At 44.7% G+C, this 20667-nt stretch overlaps 1 protein-coding gene across 5 annotated transcripts in view; it reads right to left on the bottom strand.

The window, feature by feature from the left end:
- NKTR (natural killer cell triggering receptor) overlaps window positions 1-20667 on the bottom strand; it is a 492868-nt gene that overhangs the window by 248259 nt on the left and 223942 nt on the right. For all 5 annotated transcript variants that reach the window (XM_086941096.1, XM_086941095.1, XM_086941094.1 and 2 more), the window contains 2 exons: window positions 5303-5448; window positions 2214-2859 (listed from right to left, as the gene is read on the bottom strand). In XM_086941096.1, coding sequence (XP_086797222.1) covers window positions 2214-2859; window positions 5303-5448 — 792 coding nt within the window. The remainder of the gene's footprint in view (window positions 1-2213; window positions 2860-5302; window positions 5449-20667) is intronic.

Below are 20667 nucleotides of genomic sequence, written 5' to 3' on the forward strand. Positions count from 1 at the left end.
TGGCGTCTGGCCACGTTCCTATCTACAGGCTGGCCTGTAGCGGGCCTGGACCAAGTGCCCAAAAGAACGTCTGTCAAGGCCTCATTAAACGGCAGCAGAGGCTCAGTCGAGCTTGACTGCGGTTTAAGGACCTCAGTGAGGAGATTAGTCCTCCCGGCCGCGAAGGGGAGCTCAATGCCCAAGGCCTTGGCTGCCCGCGTCAACACCACACCGAAGGTTGCCCCCTCCTCCGAAGCCACGGTAGGAGGTGAGACAAAACCAGTGTCCAGACCACTGGCATCCCCAAGTCCACCTGTCCAGTCCTCCTGGGACGGACACTCACGTGTCAGAGGGTCCTCAGACCCCTCCCAATACTCCTCATCACCCATCTCCTGATAATCAGGGTTGTCAAAGGATGGGGCCAGTTCATTGAAGTAGAACTCTCCAAGCGGCGTCGAGAGCCGGGTCGAGGGAGGTATTAGCGACGGCGCCGCCCGAGGACGGCGCCGGAGGTGACACCTGTGGAACCGGCGCCGGTGAGGTAGTCAGGTCGACCGGCGACGATCTGGATCCGGAAAGCGGATCCAGTGGGGCCCAGCGGCGCCGGGCCCGAAGGCGCTGGCGGCGTCGGGCCGTAGCACCCGCTGGCGTCGGGCCAAAGCACCTGACCCTTCTAGGGCTCCCAGACGGGTCCGCTGGGCCCGAAGGCGCCGCGGAACCGGCCGGAGGAGTGAGGGACCTCATGGCCATGAAGAAGCGCTCCTCCGGCGTCGCTTGCTGCCCAGGGACCAAAGGGTATGGGGCAGGTCATGACGCAGGCGACTCCGGCGGAGCCGCGTGGGCAGTGTAACCCGAACCCCCGGCCGCAATGCGCGCGAGCGTCGGGGTGGAGTTGGAAGAGCGATGACGTCTCTTCGACTTCTTGTGCTTACCCGACGACGACTTCGAACCTGAGGAGTGATGTCGACTCCCGGAGCTATGATAGCTATGATGGCTCCGCCCCCGCGACCGGTCCCTCGACCTCCGTCCGGACCGGGACCTCTCACGGCGCGGGGCCGTCTACCGGACCTCGAGCCGCTTGCGGGACCGCTCCCGCCTAGCTTTCGAGGTTAAGGCCAGACAGTAGGAGCAGGTCTTGTCGTCATGATCGACGGCGAGACAGTGGAGGCACCGACGGTGAGGGTCGGTGACCGACATCAGTCGGTCGCAGTCCCCACAAGGCTTAAAACCTGGCATCCCTATTGGCGTTGAAGACTCTAGAATGATCAAAAAGATCTCCAAAAAGTTTAGTCAAAAAGTGACTAAGGTACCACTTTTTCCAGATCTGCGCTGCTGGTTCGGAAAAAAGAAGAATTGACGTCAGCATGCGGAGGCGGCGTCTAAGTACTCCGACGACGTCATCACGGTGCCGACGACGGACGCGGAGCCGCAGATGACGCCTACCGACGCGCAAGAGTACTGCTACGCAAAAATTTCCGGATACAGATGCCTGGGGATATTCTAAGGTAAGGAATCTCTCACTAACGTGTCTCTTTCAGATAAGGGCTTCTTCAGGGCAAAAAAAAGGTTCAATGAGGTATATTTGCCAATTGATTGAATCCAGTAGTGTGTAATCCATGCAAAATGTTCTTCCTATGGACGTGATCCCCAGAGAAGAGGCCTTAAGCCCGTAATGAGTACCTATGTTTACTCAGTACAGATGTAGTATGCGTGGTCTCCAATGGCAGAGAAATAGCTCAAATGGCAATAAAACTCCTCCAGTGTATTCTGTGAATGTGCTTGTTTTAATCAGTGTATCTGTCCGATCAAGACCTGTGTCCGTCAGTCGCAGCAGTGTACATTCACAGAATACACTGGAGGGGTTTTATTGCTATTTGAGCTATATTTCCGCCATTGTAATATAACATGCTCACCTAAGAATGCAAAAACAATTGTATTAGGATAGCAGACTGTGCTAAATAATAAAGGTAAAGTAGTACTCCTGTACACATCTTTTACATAGTCCTAAATAACATAGTTTATTGGCTAAAAAACATCTACAATGGGAATACGTAGCAAACAGTCATACACAATTACCCTTTTACTAATAGGGTGTTGGACCTTTTGGGGCCGATTCACAGAGCATGAGAGTCCTGAAGGACTACCTCTTACTCATAATGCTTTGTGAATCCATCCACTATACAAGCTGCCCTTTCTCAGTGCATTTTCAAAGCATTTAAAAATCTACAGCTCACCTTCTTTGATTTGCATGCCGTTTTGTCCTTGACTCCTCTTTCCTCCTCTCTTCCTTCCTGACTGCTTCTTTTCTTCGGTCTTCTTTTCTTGGCTGTTCATTCCTACGCTCTTCCTTCCTTCTTTTTTGTTCATGTTTAGTTCTCATTTTAGTTTTTCTCTTTCGCTTTCTCTTCCGGGTCTTCTCAATTTCAAGATCACTTTCAGAGATAGAGGTGTCTGAAGATGTTGCAGATTTGGAAGATGAAATTGTAGCCTCAGGAACCGATGTGAGAGTTGTACTTTTTGCTGAATGTAAACTTTCTGGGCCAGGTGGAACCTTTGTAATTTTTTTAAATCCTGGAGCTTCAGAAATAGGTGGAACTTTCACAATTTTCTCTGAAACAACAGTTTCTTTGGCAGATTGAACTTTTGAAATTTTGTCTGAAATAGCGGCTTCAAGGATTGGTGGACCTTTTGCTATCTTTTTTGAAATAGACGCATCATGACTAGGTGGAACCTTTGTGTTGTTGTTTGAGGGAGATGCTTCAGGGACTGAGGGACTTTTGGACATTTTCTCTGAAATAGATGCTTCAGGAACAGGCCCAACTTTTGTAATTGTCTTTGAAACAGGAACTTCAGGAACTGATGGAACACATGTGCTCCTGTCTTTAGTATAAAAATATAAAAAGAATACAATGAAACAAACTAATACAGCTGAAATAAATCTATGGAAATTACATCAAATGATGTATTACGGTGTAATGAGGATATTTTTAACAAGAGAAGCCACTAAAGCAATTCTGTCAAGAAGGGACTCAAGATGAACAATTATGCATATCTTTCTAAATGTGTTTTCTCACAACTCTGTGCTATTATGCATTTGGTAGATATTTCTTTACTTTTAGATTCTCAGAGTTGCTTGGACCGACAGAAAACCTATGAGTGGCCCCCGTGTAGCATAGCGCAAAAGCACACCCTGGGTAGAGCTTAGGTGATGCTCTACTATTGGCACTCCCCAGTGTCTTTTAGTTTTCTGGTTGCTGTTGAGGACACAGGTCCATTCAAGACAATACTAGCCTCCTAGAGGCCTGCGTTGCTTATACTTATTATAGAATTTAACTCTCGAAATATAATTGGCTATTTTTGGTTGGCACATTATTACTCCATTAATAGTTGGCAAAATATCTACATATGTAATGGACCCAAAGAAGGGTATAGACAGGCGCGGCGGGCCATGGTCAGTTCTTCAACATCTCAAGTCCACTGATCAAAATTCTTGCAATGTGGAAGTGGCCAAAGAATACAGGAATCTGATCTCTCAAGAGATATATCCAGATCGGCACAAAGCACTGCATGTTTCCTGAGAAATACAAATTGTGTGCTATATAGGGAGCACATTCCCTCCCTTCTTATCAAAGTGGAACCTGAATTTGCAACTTCAGAGGTAGGTCCAAAAGTAAAAGGTGAATGGGTTGCCATTGTTTATCAAAGAACTGAAAAACATTCATCATCACCTTTATTCACTCAGCAAAGCTTAGGTGTTGATTAAGAACATCTTTATCCCCAAGAGTTCTGCAGAGTCTGGTCGAGGCAGGGGTTGCTTGATTGGCCAGCTTGGATTTGAAGGCTCTCAGGGAAGTCAGGCATGCAAAAGTCGAAAATGGGCAAGATGATAAACAATGTAAGGGTTTGTTCTGCACCAGAGGTTGTGGACACAGAGGCAAAAATAGCTTCCAAGGGGCTGCTAACTTCATAGGTAGTTTCTCAAGCAAAGGAAAATAACCAGCTCGTGGCAAGAAGTGGGATGTCAGTTGGCCCTCTTCGGTTAAAGGGGACCGGAACAGACGGGGAACACTTGGGTTCTCCAGACCGTACGGTGACTTCACACCGAGTACTACGATTCTCTTGTACATAAAAGAAGCCTCTCCCATTAGTGTCCTTGAGAGAGGAGTGTGACCTGATAAGGTGTCGGATTTAGAAAGAATAGGGGCAATGATCTTGGCCACGCTGCACTTTAACAGATTTGTTTTTCAGCAACCTATTTTTAGTTTGGAAAAAGGCCAAAGACCAGGAACCGGTTAACAACCTTTGAAATCGAGGGGTTGGTGTATAGACATTTAAAATGGAGGGTGCGCAGTTCCTCAGGGATGTACTCCTTTGGGAGATTAGATGGTCCGGCAGAACTAAAAGAAACCTATCTAACGATCACTTTAATTTATTTGGCTGGGGCACGTGTCCGAAATGCAAAACCTACAGTTCAGCTGCTTCTCAGTCCCTTTCTGTTTCACCAAACTTATGAAGCCAGTGATGGAATCCTTCTCTTTGTATACATGAATAATATTTTTCTGAGCTCACGGGGGCAGACCAGAGAGCAAACACACGTAGATACAGCAGTGGGTCTTCTCCAAAGCTTAGGCTTGGAGGTCAACATAGTAACTTTCCTTCCTTATAAATGCTATAAAATAAATAAATAAATATTGTCCAGTTGCTCCAGAATACATTTTTTAGTGGGTTCAATCTAGCCAATTTTTAATTTACACCTTTTTCACTCACTTTCACAACAAAATAACCAGCTCCACTGTATTCAGGTGTCGGAGCACACCCGGATAGCATTCGGCTATTCGGGTGGGACCCCAATGATGAAGCATGTCAACAACTAGGTTGGCGAGTGAGGGGTCTTCTTGAGAAAGGACACTTTTTTCCTGTGCTCTTTTTCCGAATATCACGAAGACAGTGTTCTGTCTCCTGGGTATACTCCTCATTCTGATTTGTTTATATGATTCTAAGGGGACTAGGAGTATTCCCTTCAAAACTGTGAAAATCCCTTTCTCTCTTTTGTGTTTTGCACTACAGAGAGAAACATATGGTTTACTTGCACACACCCAAAATAATTTACTACCCTTCTTTGTTGGTTTCAAGTATAACTGGGTTGCATGATTAAGTTTCAAAACACTACCCAGTAGTCAAAGCAGACTATCCATACCAAGAGGGGGTTTAATTCCTAACTGTAGAAATTGTATAACTCACTCACTATTGCACATTTTAGGAGAAGACAGATATGAGTGGCCAAGATATACTATAGACAAAACATCTTTGAAAGTTAACTTACCATCATTTGGTTGCTGTGTTTGAAGCAGTCCACAATCAATAACTCGTACATCAGCATATGGTCTACTCGCTGCATCCGTTTTTAGATTTTCTATAGTCTGGATAACCTCAAATCCAGAAATAACCAATCCGAATACTACATGCACACTAAGGAATTGCAAACAAATACAATTATTTTTTTCTCTACAGTGATTCCATAAAAGTGCTTAAACATTACCCATACCTAAATGCAAACAAATAAATGCAGCTTATTCATGCTCCTAAATAAGACTCAACACCTTAAACTCTTTGCAACGAAAACTTACACTACCACGGTTGAAGAATGCTTTTATTTGTGTGTTGTATGCGCATTTTGGTTTTAAGGGTTTAGAGGTAATGCCAATAAAGCAAATTTTTGGTTTCAATATCCAACAATCCCGCTCTGAAATTTTACCGTCCCACACAATGCCAATGTAAAGAAAAAAGATGACCAAAGAGAAGCAATGTGGGAGTAGTAGCAGTTGAAGCCTGCGTAAGATGATCCAAGAGAAAGGATAAAAAACAAGAAATGGACACAACCAGATTTATAACCTATCCCCTTATCAATGGTATCAATTGGAGCTTCCCATTAGCACTCCCAGACTCTTTAGATCAGTGCCTAGGAGCACCCACTTCCATCCAAAGAGCCAAGGGAAGAGGACTAAGAAAACCGAAACACAAATATGGGCAATGACTTGGGCAACACCACTTTTTATATTTACCCCAATTTACAAGCACACGGTGTCCGTTTTCCAAACTGCATTTCACTTTCATCCTTCTCAAAAAATACTATTGTAACTTAAATCTCGTCTTTTAATTTCTGATTACAAATACCAACCAACGAGCAACAATGTAATTCATTTCCGGATATGTTCAGTGACCAAGTTCAAGTCAACTGCATGTATTTTTTTAAATTACCCAAGTTCTTTGCCATGAAATCTTAAGGCAAGGCACAAAACCCAAACATTCAAGAAAGCCCAGTTATAACCATAAGAAAAAGACAGTGAAATAAGAAAAATCCCATGGGGTAATTTTCTATACAGATATTAGGTACCATACACCAGTTTGCAAGCTATTACACTACACTCTTACCGCTTTCTCTCATTACACACCTGCAGATTGTGCCATATATAACAGGAGAACTACTATAAAAAGTAAAAATTGTACAACATTTTATTGGTTACATATACATAAAATTCATGAGATTAAAACAAACTTAACAATCAGTTAGATATCTCCAGGTTTAAAAAAAGGGTACAGTACAAAACAATTAAGTTCCACAAGATAAAAAAAAACACACATGCTAGAGAGTGAAAAAGCCAGACAGATCAATTCAGTCTTGACAGGCTACACATCCATTTCTACAAAATATCACTGGCATTGAAAGATACAGTTCTCACTTCTTATTGTTCAAACAATGCAGGATAAATGGATTGTGTATTGATTAGGCGTTGACGTGTTTCGATGGTTCAATAAATGATTCCATCTTTTTCAAGACCAGTTAATCACTCTCTATGTTTGGTATATAATTTTCAAGCATTCACCTATATAAAAACATAATCACTATTAAAACTACATGACAGAGATATTTTGCAACAATTTCAACCTTTCAATAGTACAACACAAGGCCTAGGCCTAAATAGAGTATAGGGCATATACACATCTTAGGAGACCCATTCTACACCCAGTATTCGTCTCTGGTATTTGTTGTTAACCCCCAGGTCTTTAATCCCTCTAACAACATTTATTTTGCCCCTTATTTTGGGACTATCTTATCAAGACCGTATAGGTCTTATATCGACTGTCCTTTTATATATGGCCTAATCTTCAAAACACTTAAACCACATAGTTTGGGGGATGTCACACTTTAAATACTTTCTCACACACTGTGTTCTTATCAATCATTCTTTCCCGCTATACTGTGGCGCAAACTCAACTGTGCTCTCTATCACAATCATTATCCATCGCGCCTCACCTTAAATGAGATGATAGATTGCCTAATCTTCATTTGACTCTTCTATCCCTTCTGAGTATAGACAGTGTGCCACACGTAAAAATATATCTCAATTCAGGATAGCTGCAGACAGAAACATAATACAGAATGGGAAAATTCTGTAATTTGTAAATAATCTGCCTGCAGAAAAAACCTAAAACTAAAGGATATCTCACCTCAGGATTATGTCCAATAATTTTTACTTCGGCACTCTATAATAAGTTCCAGATATCGTGAGATTCCCCCCTGCATGGACATAAAAAGGGAGGAGTTGTAGGCATAGTGTCCTATCATATCGCTGTCTAGGGTGGCTAATTTAGACATGCATTCTTATTACCTTAATCATGGGGGATAGTGTAATCACTGAAGGGAATGTTGTGTCATTCGTCTTGCTTCTTACGTGTTACTTATTTTCCTGGATCATTCGATAATCCTTTTTACAATTCAGACCAATAATCCTGTATTAAAAGAAAATTTGCACAATCTAAATGTATGTGCCTCCTGCTCTTAAACCTTGATTAGTATCAGAGTTTGTTAAATAATTCGATTAGCTTTTGTAGGTACTGTGTCCGCCTAATCGGGTGGTGTATTGTCAACAAACTACATACCACTTGTGATTTACATTGTCGGCAGATTCATGCAAGCGTGGCTTTCCTCTTTCATCAATATGAGCATATTCAGGCACATGAGGGCGGCTTTACTCATTTAAAGATAAAGCAAATACTTCCCTCCTCACCCAGAAGGTGCCTATACTTTCCATGGCAGCATTCTTTAGACCCACATCGCCTAGTCTTGTTAAATCTAAACACAGGAGGTCTGTTAACCCCCCACCTCATTCCTCGACCCGTTCTCTCGAGAATTTCACAAAGTTAGTCATTGGCCCTTACATGCGTAACCCGGTCTTACCGTCAATGCGGTTTGATGAGGAGCGGCGTGCGTCCGCTGCAATGATTGGTGCTTTAAAAGATCTTGAATTGTTGGTTGTCTTTTATAACGCCCGGACTTTCAGCACACCTGATTTGAATATCATTTGAACTCGGCGGGAGGCCACCGATACCGGGGCATGTTTGCTTTTGCTTTCTGGGTCATTTTTTGCTAAAACATTTTTGTTCCCGGGTGGCTAAATGAGCTATAGTCAGTAAACTGGGCGCCATCTTGTAATGGGACTTTATATCTTAACGATACATATATTTATTTTATTTACTCCTCTGGGGCAAACATACGTATAATGCTTGGCTCTATTTCAATTGCCTTTTATTATCGAGTTGTAGTATTCATATACGGACATGAGGACAATATAATTTTACAGAAATGAAAATTCTCTGCTTGGGGTATATTTCTTCTATTCAGCAACAAAGTCAATCTCGGTGGTTGCATTCAATTACTATGATAGAATAAAAAAAATATACCCCAAGCTGAGAATTTTCATTTTTGTAAAATTATATTGTCCTCATGTCCCTATATGAATATTACAACTCGATAATAAAAGGCAATTGAAATAGAGCCAACCGTTATACGTAGATGGCGCCCAGTTTACTGGCTATAGCTAGTTTAGCCACCCGGGAACAATAAAGTTTTAGCAAAAAATGACCCCGGAAGCAAAAGCAAACATGCCCTGGTATCGGTGGCCTCCCGTCGAATTCAAATGATATCCAAATCAGGTGTGCTGAAAGTCCGGGCGTTATAAAAGACAACCAACAATTCAAGGTCTTTTAAAGCACCAAACATTGCAGCGGACGCACGCCACTCCTCATCAAACCGCATTGACCGTAAGACCGGGTTACGCATGCAAGGGCCAATGACTAACTTTTTGGGATTCTCGAGAGAACGGGTCGAGGAATGAGGTGGGGGCTAACGGACCTCCCGTGTTTAGATTTAACAAGACTAGGCGATGTGGGTCTAAAGAATGCTGCCATGGAAAGTATAGGCACCTTCTGGGTGAGGGGGGAAGTATTTGCTTTATCTTTAAATGAGTAAAGCCGCCCTCATGTGCCTGAATATGTTCATATTGATAATAGAGGAAAGCCACGCTAGCATGAATCTGCCGACAATGTAAATCACAAGGGGTGTGTAGTTTGTTGACAATACACCAACCGATTAAGCGGACACGGTACCTACAAAAGCTAATCGAATTATTTATTAAACTCTGATACTAATCAAGGTTTAAGAGCAGGAGGCACATGAATTTAGATTGTGCAAATTTTCTTTTAATACAGGATTATTGGTCCGAATTGTAAAAAGGATCATCGAATGATCCAGGAAAATAAGTAACACGTAAGAAGCGAGACGGATGATACATTCCCTTCAGTGATTACACTATCCCCCATGACTAAGGTAATAAGAATGCATATCTAAATTAGCCACCATAGATAACGTAATGATAGGACGCTATGCCTACAACTCCTCCCTTTGTATGTCCATGCAGGGGTGAATCTCACGATAATACCACTATCTGGAACTTATTATAGAGTGCCGAAGTAAAAATTATTGGACATAATCCTGAGGTGAGATATCCTTTAGTTTTAAGTTTTTTCTGCAGGCAGATTTACAAATTACTGAATTTTCCCATTCTGTATTATGTTTCTGTCTGCAGCTATCCTGAATGGAGATATATTTTTACGTGTGGCACACTGTCTATACTCAGAAGGGATAGACGAGTGAAATGAAGATTAGGCAATCTATCATCGCATTTAAGGTGAGGCGCGATGGGATAATGATTGTGATAGAGAGCACAGTTGAGTTTGCGCCACAGTATAGCGGGAAAGAATGATTGATAAGAACACAGTGTGTGAGAAATTATTTAAAGTGTGACATCCCCCAAACTATGTGGTTTAAGTGTTTTGGAGATTGGGCCATATATAAAAGGACAGTCGATATAAGACCTATACGGTCTTGTTAAGATAGTCCCAAAATAAGGGGCAACATAAATGTTGTTAGAGGGATTAACCCTTTCCTTGCTGCCGTCGGCCTTTGGCCGACGGCAGCACTACCTCCCCAGTGCTGCCGTCGGCCAATGGCCGACGCGGCCCCGCCCATTTTGCGGAAGTGCCGCACTGCGGGAAAATCGGGGCCGCGGTAAACGGGTTAAAGACCTGGGGGTTAACAACAAATACAAGAGACGAATACTGGGTGTAGAATGTGTCTCCTAAGATGTGTATATGCCCTATACTCCATTTAGGCCTAGGCCTTGTTGTACTATTGAAAGGTTGAAATTGTTGAAAAATATCTCTGTCATGTAGTTTTAATAGTGATTATGTTTTTATATAGGTGAATGCTTGAAAATTATATACCAAACACAGAGAGCTATTAACTGGTCTTGAAAAAGATGGAATAATTTATTGAACCATCGAAACTCGTTGACGCCAGATCAATACACAATCCATTTATCCTGCATTGTTTGAACAATGAGAAGCGAGAACTGTATCATTCAATGCCAGTGATATTTTGCAGAAATGGATGTGTAGCCTGTCAAGACTGAATTGATCTGTCTGGCTTTTTCACTCTCTAGCATGTGTGTTTTTCTTTTTTTATCTTGTGGAACTTAATTGTTTTGTACTGTACCCTTTTTTTAAAACCTGGAGATATCTAGCGGATTGTTAGGTTTGTTTTAATCTCATGAATTTTAAGTATATGTAACCAATAAAATGTTGTACAGTTTTTACTTTTTATAGTAGTTCTCCTGTTATATATGGCACAATCTGCAGGTGTGTAATGAGAGAAAGCAATAAGAGTGTGGTGTAATAGGTTGCAAACTGGTGTACGGTACCTAATATCTGTATAGAAAATTACCCCATGGTATTTTTCTTATTTTACTGAAGTGCCCTAGTCCCACTGGGTGTATAAGGGGCTTCTCTTATTTCTAAACATAAGAAAAGAACTACATAACTGAAAACTGGAGGGGGTTTACCCTCGAATGCATCAAATACTACTCCAATATAGAACACACTTTTTTACCACTACATTCCTGGATAGATCTTGCAACACAATTCCACTGCAGCTAAAGCAATGTGAAGGTTGAATCAAGACAAGAGCAAACGCTGTATTCAAGTTGACTTTCAACAAGACACTCGCTGTTTAGCTGCAAAGAATGCATGTAAATGCGATGCCAAATTTTATAACTGAAAGACATGGTCACCACCATTACTGTAGCTATCAAAGATAAACACCTTACAAAGGAGTCCACACAGCGACTTCTATCGATTTAAAGAAATATAGACCATCTAAAATGTCGTATGCACATACTTCTAGACATGCTGTATTAACACCTTGGCTGCTTTGACTTTTCCCCTCCTGTGCTGCAAACCAAGATTTACCATTGTTCATGACGAGCACAGCTCGTCATAAGCACAGCTCCACTGTGCCTCATGATGGACTGGAAGCTCTGCCCATTTTTTCAATTGGCTCCTGTTACTGTCCTTTGTAAATGTTGGCTTTTGATTCTTGAATAGGCTTATTAGTCCCTCCTTAGTACCTCCTTTTCTCCCTTTGTAACCTCCCATGAGGACTGCCCCACTTATAGTCGAGGGGGCAAATCCCTGGCGGTACTGGGAGGGGGCAAATCCCTGGCGGTACTGGGAGCAAAAGCATGGAATACTCTTCCCCCCCAGTTGAGATTACTGGATAAAGAAATAGACTTCCGTAAACATCTAAAAACATGGATCTTTAATCTACAAGATATAACTGCCAGAAGCCTAGTGTAATTAGGGTCTCGGTCAAGTAAGCATAGGAACTACCTAACACCTGGTGGTCCTTTCTGGGCGCCTAGATGCTCCTTGGAGCGATTGCCGCGCGATACAAATTGGCACTTACATTACATTACTTATATGTGGTTACTCAGTATGTTTTATTTAAAGTCTATGAGCACTATTTTCTTAAATGACTTTCTCCTATTGCAAGCACGCCATGATTTCCGACAACTTGCAACCGCTTTATTTTAAGCAGCGCAGCCTAATTTTAGCTTACGTTTTCAGCTCCAGAAATAGCGGCTTACCCTTAACATTGTGCATGCCATAATATCTTTTTTTTAAAGCACTGCAGTTTTAAACAGTGCTTTATGTTCTTTTTTTCAAACGTGAGGCATGCTTCCGATTCGAGAATAGCGGCTGTGCATTTCTATTGTTACGCATGGCTCGCCCCAAATCAAGCAACAAACACTCAACAATGGCGACAGCGCAGCTCGCAGACCCCTAACCCTGTCCCGCTTCCGGGTGCCACACTTTAGGTTTAAGCATGGCACCCGCTTTCATATTAACAACAGGGGCGTGTAATGTTTCTTTCTTCCCCCACAGGTACACGCTGAGCCAATGTATGGTGAATAACTTTGGTTTATTGGATTGTACAAAGTATTAAAGAGCTTAGGGCGCCGAGCGTCTAACTCTCTCCAGCTCCGGTCGCCAACTGCCGTTTTCCTATGTTCGCGCCTTTCTCTCACGTATCTGCGCATGCGTGCGCCTACCGCTCCAGTCTATGGCGTGACGCGTCATCGCGTACACGCTCATAGACTAGAGCGCATACCACATATCTCCCCCCCTTTTATATAAACAACATAACATTCCCCCCAACAGGTTGAGTGTCCCCAGCAGTGAGTCTGAGTCTATGTGGGGCACCTCGGGAGGTGGCACCAAAAGTTAGTGTCCATCCATTACAAAGTCTCTATAACGAGAGGGCACCGTAACTGCCCTTCCGCTGCGGGTGTGTCTTACCGGCATGTTCTCTCCCACTTCTGTCTCTCCTTGGGACCTCCCATCTTCTCTCAATTCTGCTCTCTGCTCTGCATTCACCGGTGTGCCATCTCCGTCAGTAGGCACTGCTGCCGGGACATCCGCTTCATTGTCCTCACCTACGCCTTCCCCGCCGTCTTCTGTGCTGTGCCCCGATTGGGGTCTTGCTTCCTGGAATTCCATCCGTCTCTCATCCTCCTCAGACATGGGCCATACTATTATTTTATTGACTCTGGCCATGCGGTCTTGTGACCAGACCTTGCCGTCACTGAGAAGAGCCGCCCTGCCTCGTACCTCCTTCACTTGTAGGGGCCGGCTGAACTTGCTTTCACCTTTCTTTTGTAGGGTAGGGAGTTTGACCCTGACCCATTCCCCCTCTTCCAGCACGGTTTCCTTTGTGTTGCGTCGCTTGTCATAGTGTGCTGCATAGATCTTCTGGGCCTTCTCCAGATTGTGCTGCACCACCGCTGGGGACCACTTGCTGGTGATGGTCTTCTCCCTCCATGCTACGTTGTCCCTGGTGAAGGGATGCCGTCCTCTTAGCACTTGGAACGGACTGTACCCCACTACTGAGGGCGTGATCCGGTAGGCCCATAGCATGCTCATTACTTCCACTTCCCAGTCCTTTCCTTGTGATATGGCTGCCTGAATGGAGCCCATGAGCACCCAGTTGAACCTTTCGACCTGGCCGTTGCATGCCGGATGATACACGGCTGTGTGTTTCACCTCGATCCCGTTCCTCTTCATATATCGACCCCACTTGTCCGATACAAATTGTGGTCCATTGTCACTGAGAACGGATTTGGGTATACCCTCTCGTAGGAACACCGCGGTCAGGAATCTCAATATCGTGTCAGTGTCCATTGACTCTTGTATGTCCACTTCAGGCCATTTGGAATACTTGTCTATTATCACACAGATGTATTTATTCACTCCTCTGCTGTCTAGGATGGGCCCCAGAATGTCTATTGCCACATCTTCCCAGGGGCCCTGCGGGGTGTCAAACTTCCCCAAGGCCGGTCTGAGTGGGCGGAGCACCTTGTCCGCTCCTTGGCACTGCCCGCACTCCCGCACTTGTCTTTCTATGTGGGCATCCATTCCTGGCCACCAATACATCTGCTTGACCAGCGCCTTGGTCTTCACAATGCCCAAGTGTCCTTCATGCATTAACTTCAACAACCTGGGAATCAGTGTCACTGGGGGCACAACCCTTTCTCCTCTGTACAAGAATATTCCCGAATCGCTCAGGGACAATTCCTCTCTCATCTCATAGAATCTTCGCACTCCCTCTGTGAGCTTCTTTTTGTCCGGCCACCCCGACGTGAGGTGTCTCCTTACTTCCACCTTCTCCGCATCTAGCTCGTAGGCAGCTTTCCATTCCTGTGCACTAATCGACATCTCGTGATCCTCCATGCTGGCCACCATCTCCTCCTTGTCCGGGGCCTCCTCCGGCGCTTCCTCCATCGCAGCAGCCCGGCTGAGGTAGTCAGCCACCTTGTTTTGCGTACCTGGAAGATATTCTACGTCGTAGGTGTAATCCAGCAGTTTTAAAGTCATTTTAGCGATTCTTGGGGTCGCGGTGTCATGGCCCGAGGACGTCAACACTTTGATGAGTGGCTTGTGATCCGTTTGCAGCTTGAATCTTGTGCCCCAAATGAACTGCCAAAACTTGTTCAAGGCCCACGTGACCGCCAGCATCTCCTTTTCAATTACGCTGTACCTTTGCTCCGTCGGGGACAGCGCTCGGGACGCAAAGCTGATCGTTTCCTTGGATCCATCCTCCCTTTCCTGCGCCAAGACAGCCCCCAAGCCCTTGTCGCTTGCATCTGTCGTCACTATGGTCTTGCCGGTGGGGACGTACCCTTGCAGTGGGACAGCTTGGCTGATGCAGTCTTTTATTGTGTCAAATTCAGATTGAGCCTCTGCGTCCCATTCGAATCTTGCATTGTTTCTGATTAGTTGTCTCATCCTGTAGGTTCTAGTGGCAAAATGTCTGACAAACTTGCTGTAATACTCGGCCATTCCAAGGAATGACCGCACTTCCTCCTTGGTTGCCGGGGCTTTGGCGTTCCTTATTGCCTTCACATTTTGTTCCTTCGGCGAGATGCCGTGTGTTCCTATTTCGTGTCCTAAGTAGGTCACTGAGTGATTCCCAATTCTACATTTGCTCCATTCCGCCGTTAGGCCTTTTCCTTGCAACACCCCTAGAACTCTATGCAGTTTCTTATCGTGCTCTCCTTTGTCGGAGCCCATCACTAAGATGTCATCTTGAAAATACTGCACCCCCGAGATGTCCTTAAACAGCCTATGCATCAGCTTCTGGAAAACGGCCGCAGCAGATGCCAAGCCAAAGGGCATCCTCCGGAATTGGTAGCACCCAAATGGCGTTATGAAGGATGTGTACTTCCTACTTGACGGATGCAGTTCTATTTGGTAATAGGCTGACGTGAGGTCTATTGTGGAGAAGTGGGTGATACCTTTTGTTTTCGCCAGCATCTCCTCGATCCTGGGGAGCGGGAATCTCTCCACGATGAGGTTTTTGTTGAGCTCTCTGAGGTCCACACAGAGCCGGACCTTACCATTAGGTTTCTTGACCACCACCAAGGGTGATAGCCATTCCGCACTGTCCACTGGCTCAATGATGCCTTGTTCTTCCAACTTCAGCAGTTCCTGTTGCACTGCTTCACTCGTGGATATGGGTATGTTTCGGACCTTGTGAACAACTGGTACTGCCCCCTCCTTAATGACCATTTTATGTACGAATTTGTCCAGTTTGCCGACCGTGCCCTCAAAGACCTTGGGGTATGCCGCCTTCCAGTCTTCATCTTTCGAGAGGGGCCATTCATCCGTTAACAGTATCTGCTCTTTCCCTCCTGGGTTGAGTATGATGCCGAGATCCCCAGCGTCTCTCCATCCCAGCACCGATGGGCCCTTCTCCGCTACGTATAGGGTGCACGTGGCCGACCGTCCTCTGAATTCGAACACGAAGTCCCGGCACCCCACCAGGGGGATGGAATTCTCCGTGTACGAGATGGGTCTGATGTCCGGCGGCATTAGGTCTGGCCCCACAACCGGTGCGAAGTCCTCTTCCCATATAGATCTTTGCACGATGGTCCAGGGGGACCCTGAATCGACGGCCACATGCACCTTTACACCCCCGATGAGCATGTCCGTGCGGGGCTTATCTCTTCGCTTCCCTGCTACGTCCAGCACCTGGTCCTCTATGCACAAAACCAAATCATCCTCTTCCGGGTCATCCTCCTCACTCAAGTTTGCTGTGGCGGAGTCGATACACTTGACGGTGGACTTCGACCCTTTCTTCCGACACACCTTTTCGAAATGGCCGGTCAACCCGCAGAACGAGCACCTGGCGCGGAACGCGGGACAACATTTGTCCTGAGCGGTGTGCGCTGCGCTGCCGCATCTGTAACACGCAAATTTGTTTCCAGGGCTGGAGCGGGCCGTCTGTTTTCCAGTCCCTCTAGTGTCCTTCCTCTGGTCTCCATACATGCATTTGGACTTGCTGGACTGTGGTGCCTCATCAATCTTGTTAATCATCTGCCTCGGCCCACTTTCCCTTTTCGCCGCGTCTGCGCCTCGCTTGGACATTTCTGCCTTCTTGACCATCGCCACCACTTCCTTAAGGGATGTCTCATTCATCGCCCATAATTTGTCCTGGACCGCCCTGCTGGTGGTGTGCATCACGATTTGGTCTTTAATGTATTCATCCTGCAGAACCCCATACCGGCACGTGATAGCCAGGCGTCGGAGTGCCGCCACATAGTCATCAATGGATTCTCCCGCCTCTTGTTTTCTCTGTTGGAAATTATAGCGGTCTATAGAGACACAAACTGCTGGGCGGTAATGGCCGTCCAAGTCGTCCAGTGCATTCATAAAGACATCTGTCTCTGTTGCACCCCTCTCCTTGGGTACCAGATTCTTAAACACCCTCACCCCTTCTGGGCCTAAGTTGTGGAGCAACAGTCTCTTTTTTCTTTCCGGCGTGTATTCCCCTTCACTTTCATCTCCGAGAGCCTCAATGTAATTGAGAAAGTATTCTTTCCAGTCCTCCCATTTTAATTGGGGTTCTCCCGGTCTGGGTAGGAAAGGGACGGGTGCCATCAGGGCTGAAGCTTGATTTGCCATTCTGACTTCTCCTCTAGGGTCTCCCTCCTGGGCCCTTCGTTGGGTAGGCTCACCGGATGCTCCTGCGCTCTCTGCCGTGTCGCCTTGGCCCCTGGGACTCCCTGGGGTATTGTCCCTCGCACTTTGCGCGGTTTGCTCAGTCTTCCCCCCGTCCACTAGCTTGGGGGTGGCTCCCTTGGTTGCCAGGTTGCTGGCTGAGGGCTTCTTGTGTCTTGGGCAGCACTAACCTGACTTATAAGGTTGGTGTTTGGGTCTGTACCGTGCTGCTGCGCTGCTGCCACGCCCTTTGCTCTTCCTGGTAGGTGTCCTGCCTCGCTGGCTCGTGTGTGGATTGTAGGGGGTGCTTGCTGTCGTCCACTGCGCCTGGTGGTGTTCGGATGCCAGCCTCTTCGCCACTGTAATGTTTCTTTCTTCCCCCACAGGTACACGCTGAGCCAATGTATGGTGAATAACTCTGGTTTATTGGATTGTACAAAGTATTAAAGAGCTTAGGGCGCCGAGCGTCTAACTCTCTCCAGCTCCGGTCGCCAACTGCCGTTTTCCTATGTTCGCGCCTTTCTCTCACGTATCTGCGCATGCGTGCGCCTACCGCTCCAGTCTATGGCGTGACGCGTCATCGCGTACATGCTCATAGACTAGAGCGCATACCACAGGGCGCTGACTTTTATGTTGCAACACAGCACCTGCTTGTCTACTCTCAGCTTGACTGTCTGCTCCTCATCTCCATCTCGCCCCCGAGCGCAACACTTTAGGTTTTAGCATGGCGCCCACTTTCATATTAACATGGGCGCCACGCTTAATATTCCAGCAGGCGCCCGCTTTTATGACTTTTTTTTATTAGCATGGGGCCCGCTTCACAGGCCGCCATGTGGATCACTTTTTTATTAGCGAGTTATTACTCGGCTTTCACTTTCACAATGGTGGCCGTGGGACGGCTAGGGCTTTGCTGCACTTTCTTGAAAGTGGTTCTGCTGCCATACATCTTCTGGATCATTACAAAGTAGTGCTGTTAGGCACGCTTTCTTAAGAGGTGCTTTACAAGCAACCTCTGAGAACAGCTAAAATCACATTACATAAAGAGCACTCCAGCTCTAATAACACAAAGGGACACGTTACGTAGCATTTAAATAAACACATTTAGACAAAACCGTTGTAGAAAGCAAACATCAGGTGTGGGCAAGAATAAACAAATGTGTTTGTATGAAAAGTGTTAATAAAAGCACATCCGTTCTCTTGGGGAAAAGTGCTTTTATACATACTGTTGTTAAAACAAAACTGCAAATGCTTAAATTTGCAAAATATGCTCCGAGAAAAAAAGCAAAAGAACGTTAAGACCCTCCTAAAAGTGTGATCATAACAGTTGTTGTACAAAACCAAAAGTGTGCGGTCAAAGAATAGCAAAAGCAACACCGGGAGCTCCGGGTGGGAATGAGAGAGCGGAAGTAGCACACTGGGAGAAAGGTAGAAGACATATGCACTCTCATGACATGCTGGTAGCAAAAGAAAGAATAATTTGCAATGCAAAAGGTCTAGCATTACTGAACGTTTGAGCTACTGGCATTGCATTATTATTTGCAATGCAAATAGCTCAAACTTATGTAATGCGAGACCTTTTGCATTGCAAACAATTGTTTTCTTTTAAATCTTGGACTATTTTATTGCATTATAAAACAAGACTAAAAGTCCTAAAACTCAAAGTAAACATCTTTGACAGGAGCTGCACATCACGCATGGACCCAGGAAACATGGAAGGGCTGTACACAACCTTTTGAGAATTTTCATCCTAGATTTAAAACACAAACACATGAGCTCCGTCACCTACCTTACTTGAAGAGAATTAACTACATTATGATTTTAGTCTGCAGTTTGCTATTGGGGTACTGGAAGCTAAAAGGCGCGAGTTGGCGGTTGAAAATAACTATGATCCTTACCACTAACAGCAGTTTTGTAGCATGATAACAGAGTCACAAAACTTACAGAATTCTTCCATCCAATGGTGGAGCTCAGAATCCTTTTTTTAAAGTGAAGTTTGCAACAGGAGTATTAATAAAGGTGTGTTATTCTTTGCAACAATGGCAAAGCACTAGAATCTCATTTATGTAACTCAATGTGAAGCTAGAATGGTAGCCAATCCATTCCCTAAAAACTCCATGTGAAGCTAGAATGGTAGCCAATCAATTCCTTAGTGCAGTCAGCCATAGCGCGGCATGCCTAGAGTGCATGTCCATAAACAAGTGTTTAATGATCATGCATGCCAGAGGCCATGCTACAGCCTTGCATGTATCCTGCAGTGACGTTTCAAATAAAATATAAATAATAATTATATTTGCTACCTTTTCATGTATGTATGGTGATGTTGATTTTATTTGTAGGTGTTTTAAGAGCCAGCATCCCACTGCACCGTTTACTATCTAACATCTAATACTTGCCTCGATCTACACTTTTGGAGAATCAACCACAACAAGATGGTCTATCTTTCGAAACCCTTTTGGCCAAACCAATGTAACACATTAGACATGTTCCATCTAGTGTACGAAGTGGTCTTTCTGCTATAATTAAGGGTTAGGAAAGAATGAGGGTGATGCTATAGTCTCATTTATAACTAAACAAATTAGCTGTAAATGGTGGACGTCTCGTCATTACTACCCTATCCATTTTAGCAGTAAGACAGACTCTTTAGTTGTTAGCACTTGGTACTCATACACTCCACCTAATGATGCACAGCTATCAGGGGCATCAATAGGCATGGGAGCACAAGTTCAAATGTTGATTGCATTAACCTGAATACCTAATCAAAACATAGGAGGCAGGTGGTGTTCTGTGTAAAGACTATCCAAAAAAGCATCTATTGCTAGTATTGTAAATGATGGAAGACCCTTATGCATGGTGTACAATCTGCTAGATCTACAGCAACAGATGCCCAGTTCAGATTTCAATCTAGCAAATGTAACAAATATGATAAGATATTCACTAAGCAACAAAAACAATTATAATAAAAAGACTCTACCAAACAGTCCTTTCGTAATATAGGACAATGTTGCATTATGATGGTTAACAAAAATCAAAAGGTGTTAGACTGAGTTGTGGAACAGGTGCGATGTTGGTGGAAGCCCAGAATAATTACCAGTCGCTGACATTAATTCAAGCATTCTAAGAATCACGTTTTCTTATTTTTTTGGAATAACTATAAGAAGGCAGGTATGTCTGGATATATGCTGAATACCCAGTTATTCCATAGGAATCAGGCTGCGCTTAAGTTATGAGGCCCAATAATGCTGAAGCATGTCTATTGTTGCTTGTGTTTCGTGCACAAGGAATGTGGCCTAGTGGTAGTTTTGATAGGCGGTGTGTGTCTGTCTGTAGTGGAATAATAAACAAAAATAGACTTACCAAATAAACGGACTGTAATACAGCCTAGAATAATTACAAGTGGTAGAGATCACATCTTGTGGTGCTTCCTTATTTTTTAGCCCTGAGAGGTAGCAGGGT

Source organism: Lissotriton vulgaris, chromosome 10 (genome assembly GCF_964263255.1).
Source record: "Lissotriton vulgaris chromosome 10, aLisVul1.2, whole genome shotgun sequence".
NCBI lineage: Eukaryota > Metazoa > Chordata > Amphibia > Caudata > Salamandridae > Lissotriton > Lissotriton vulgaris.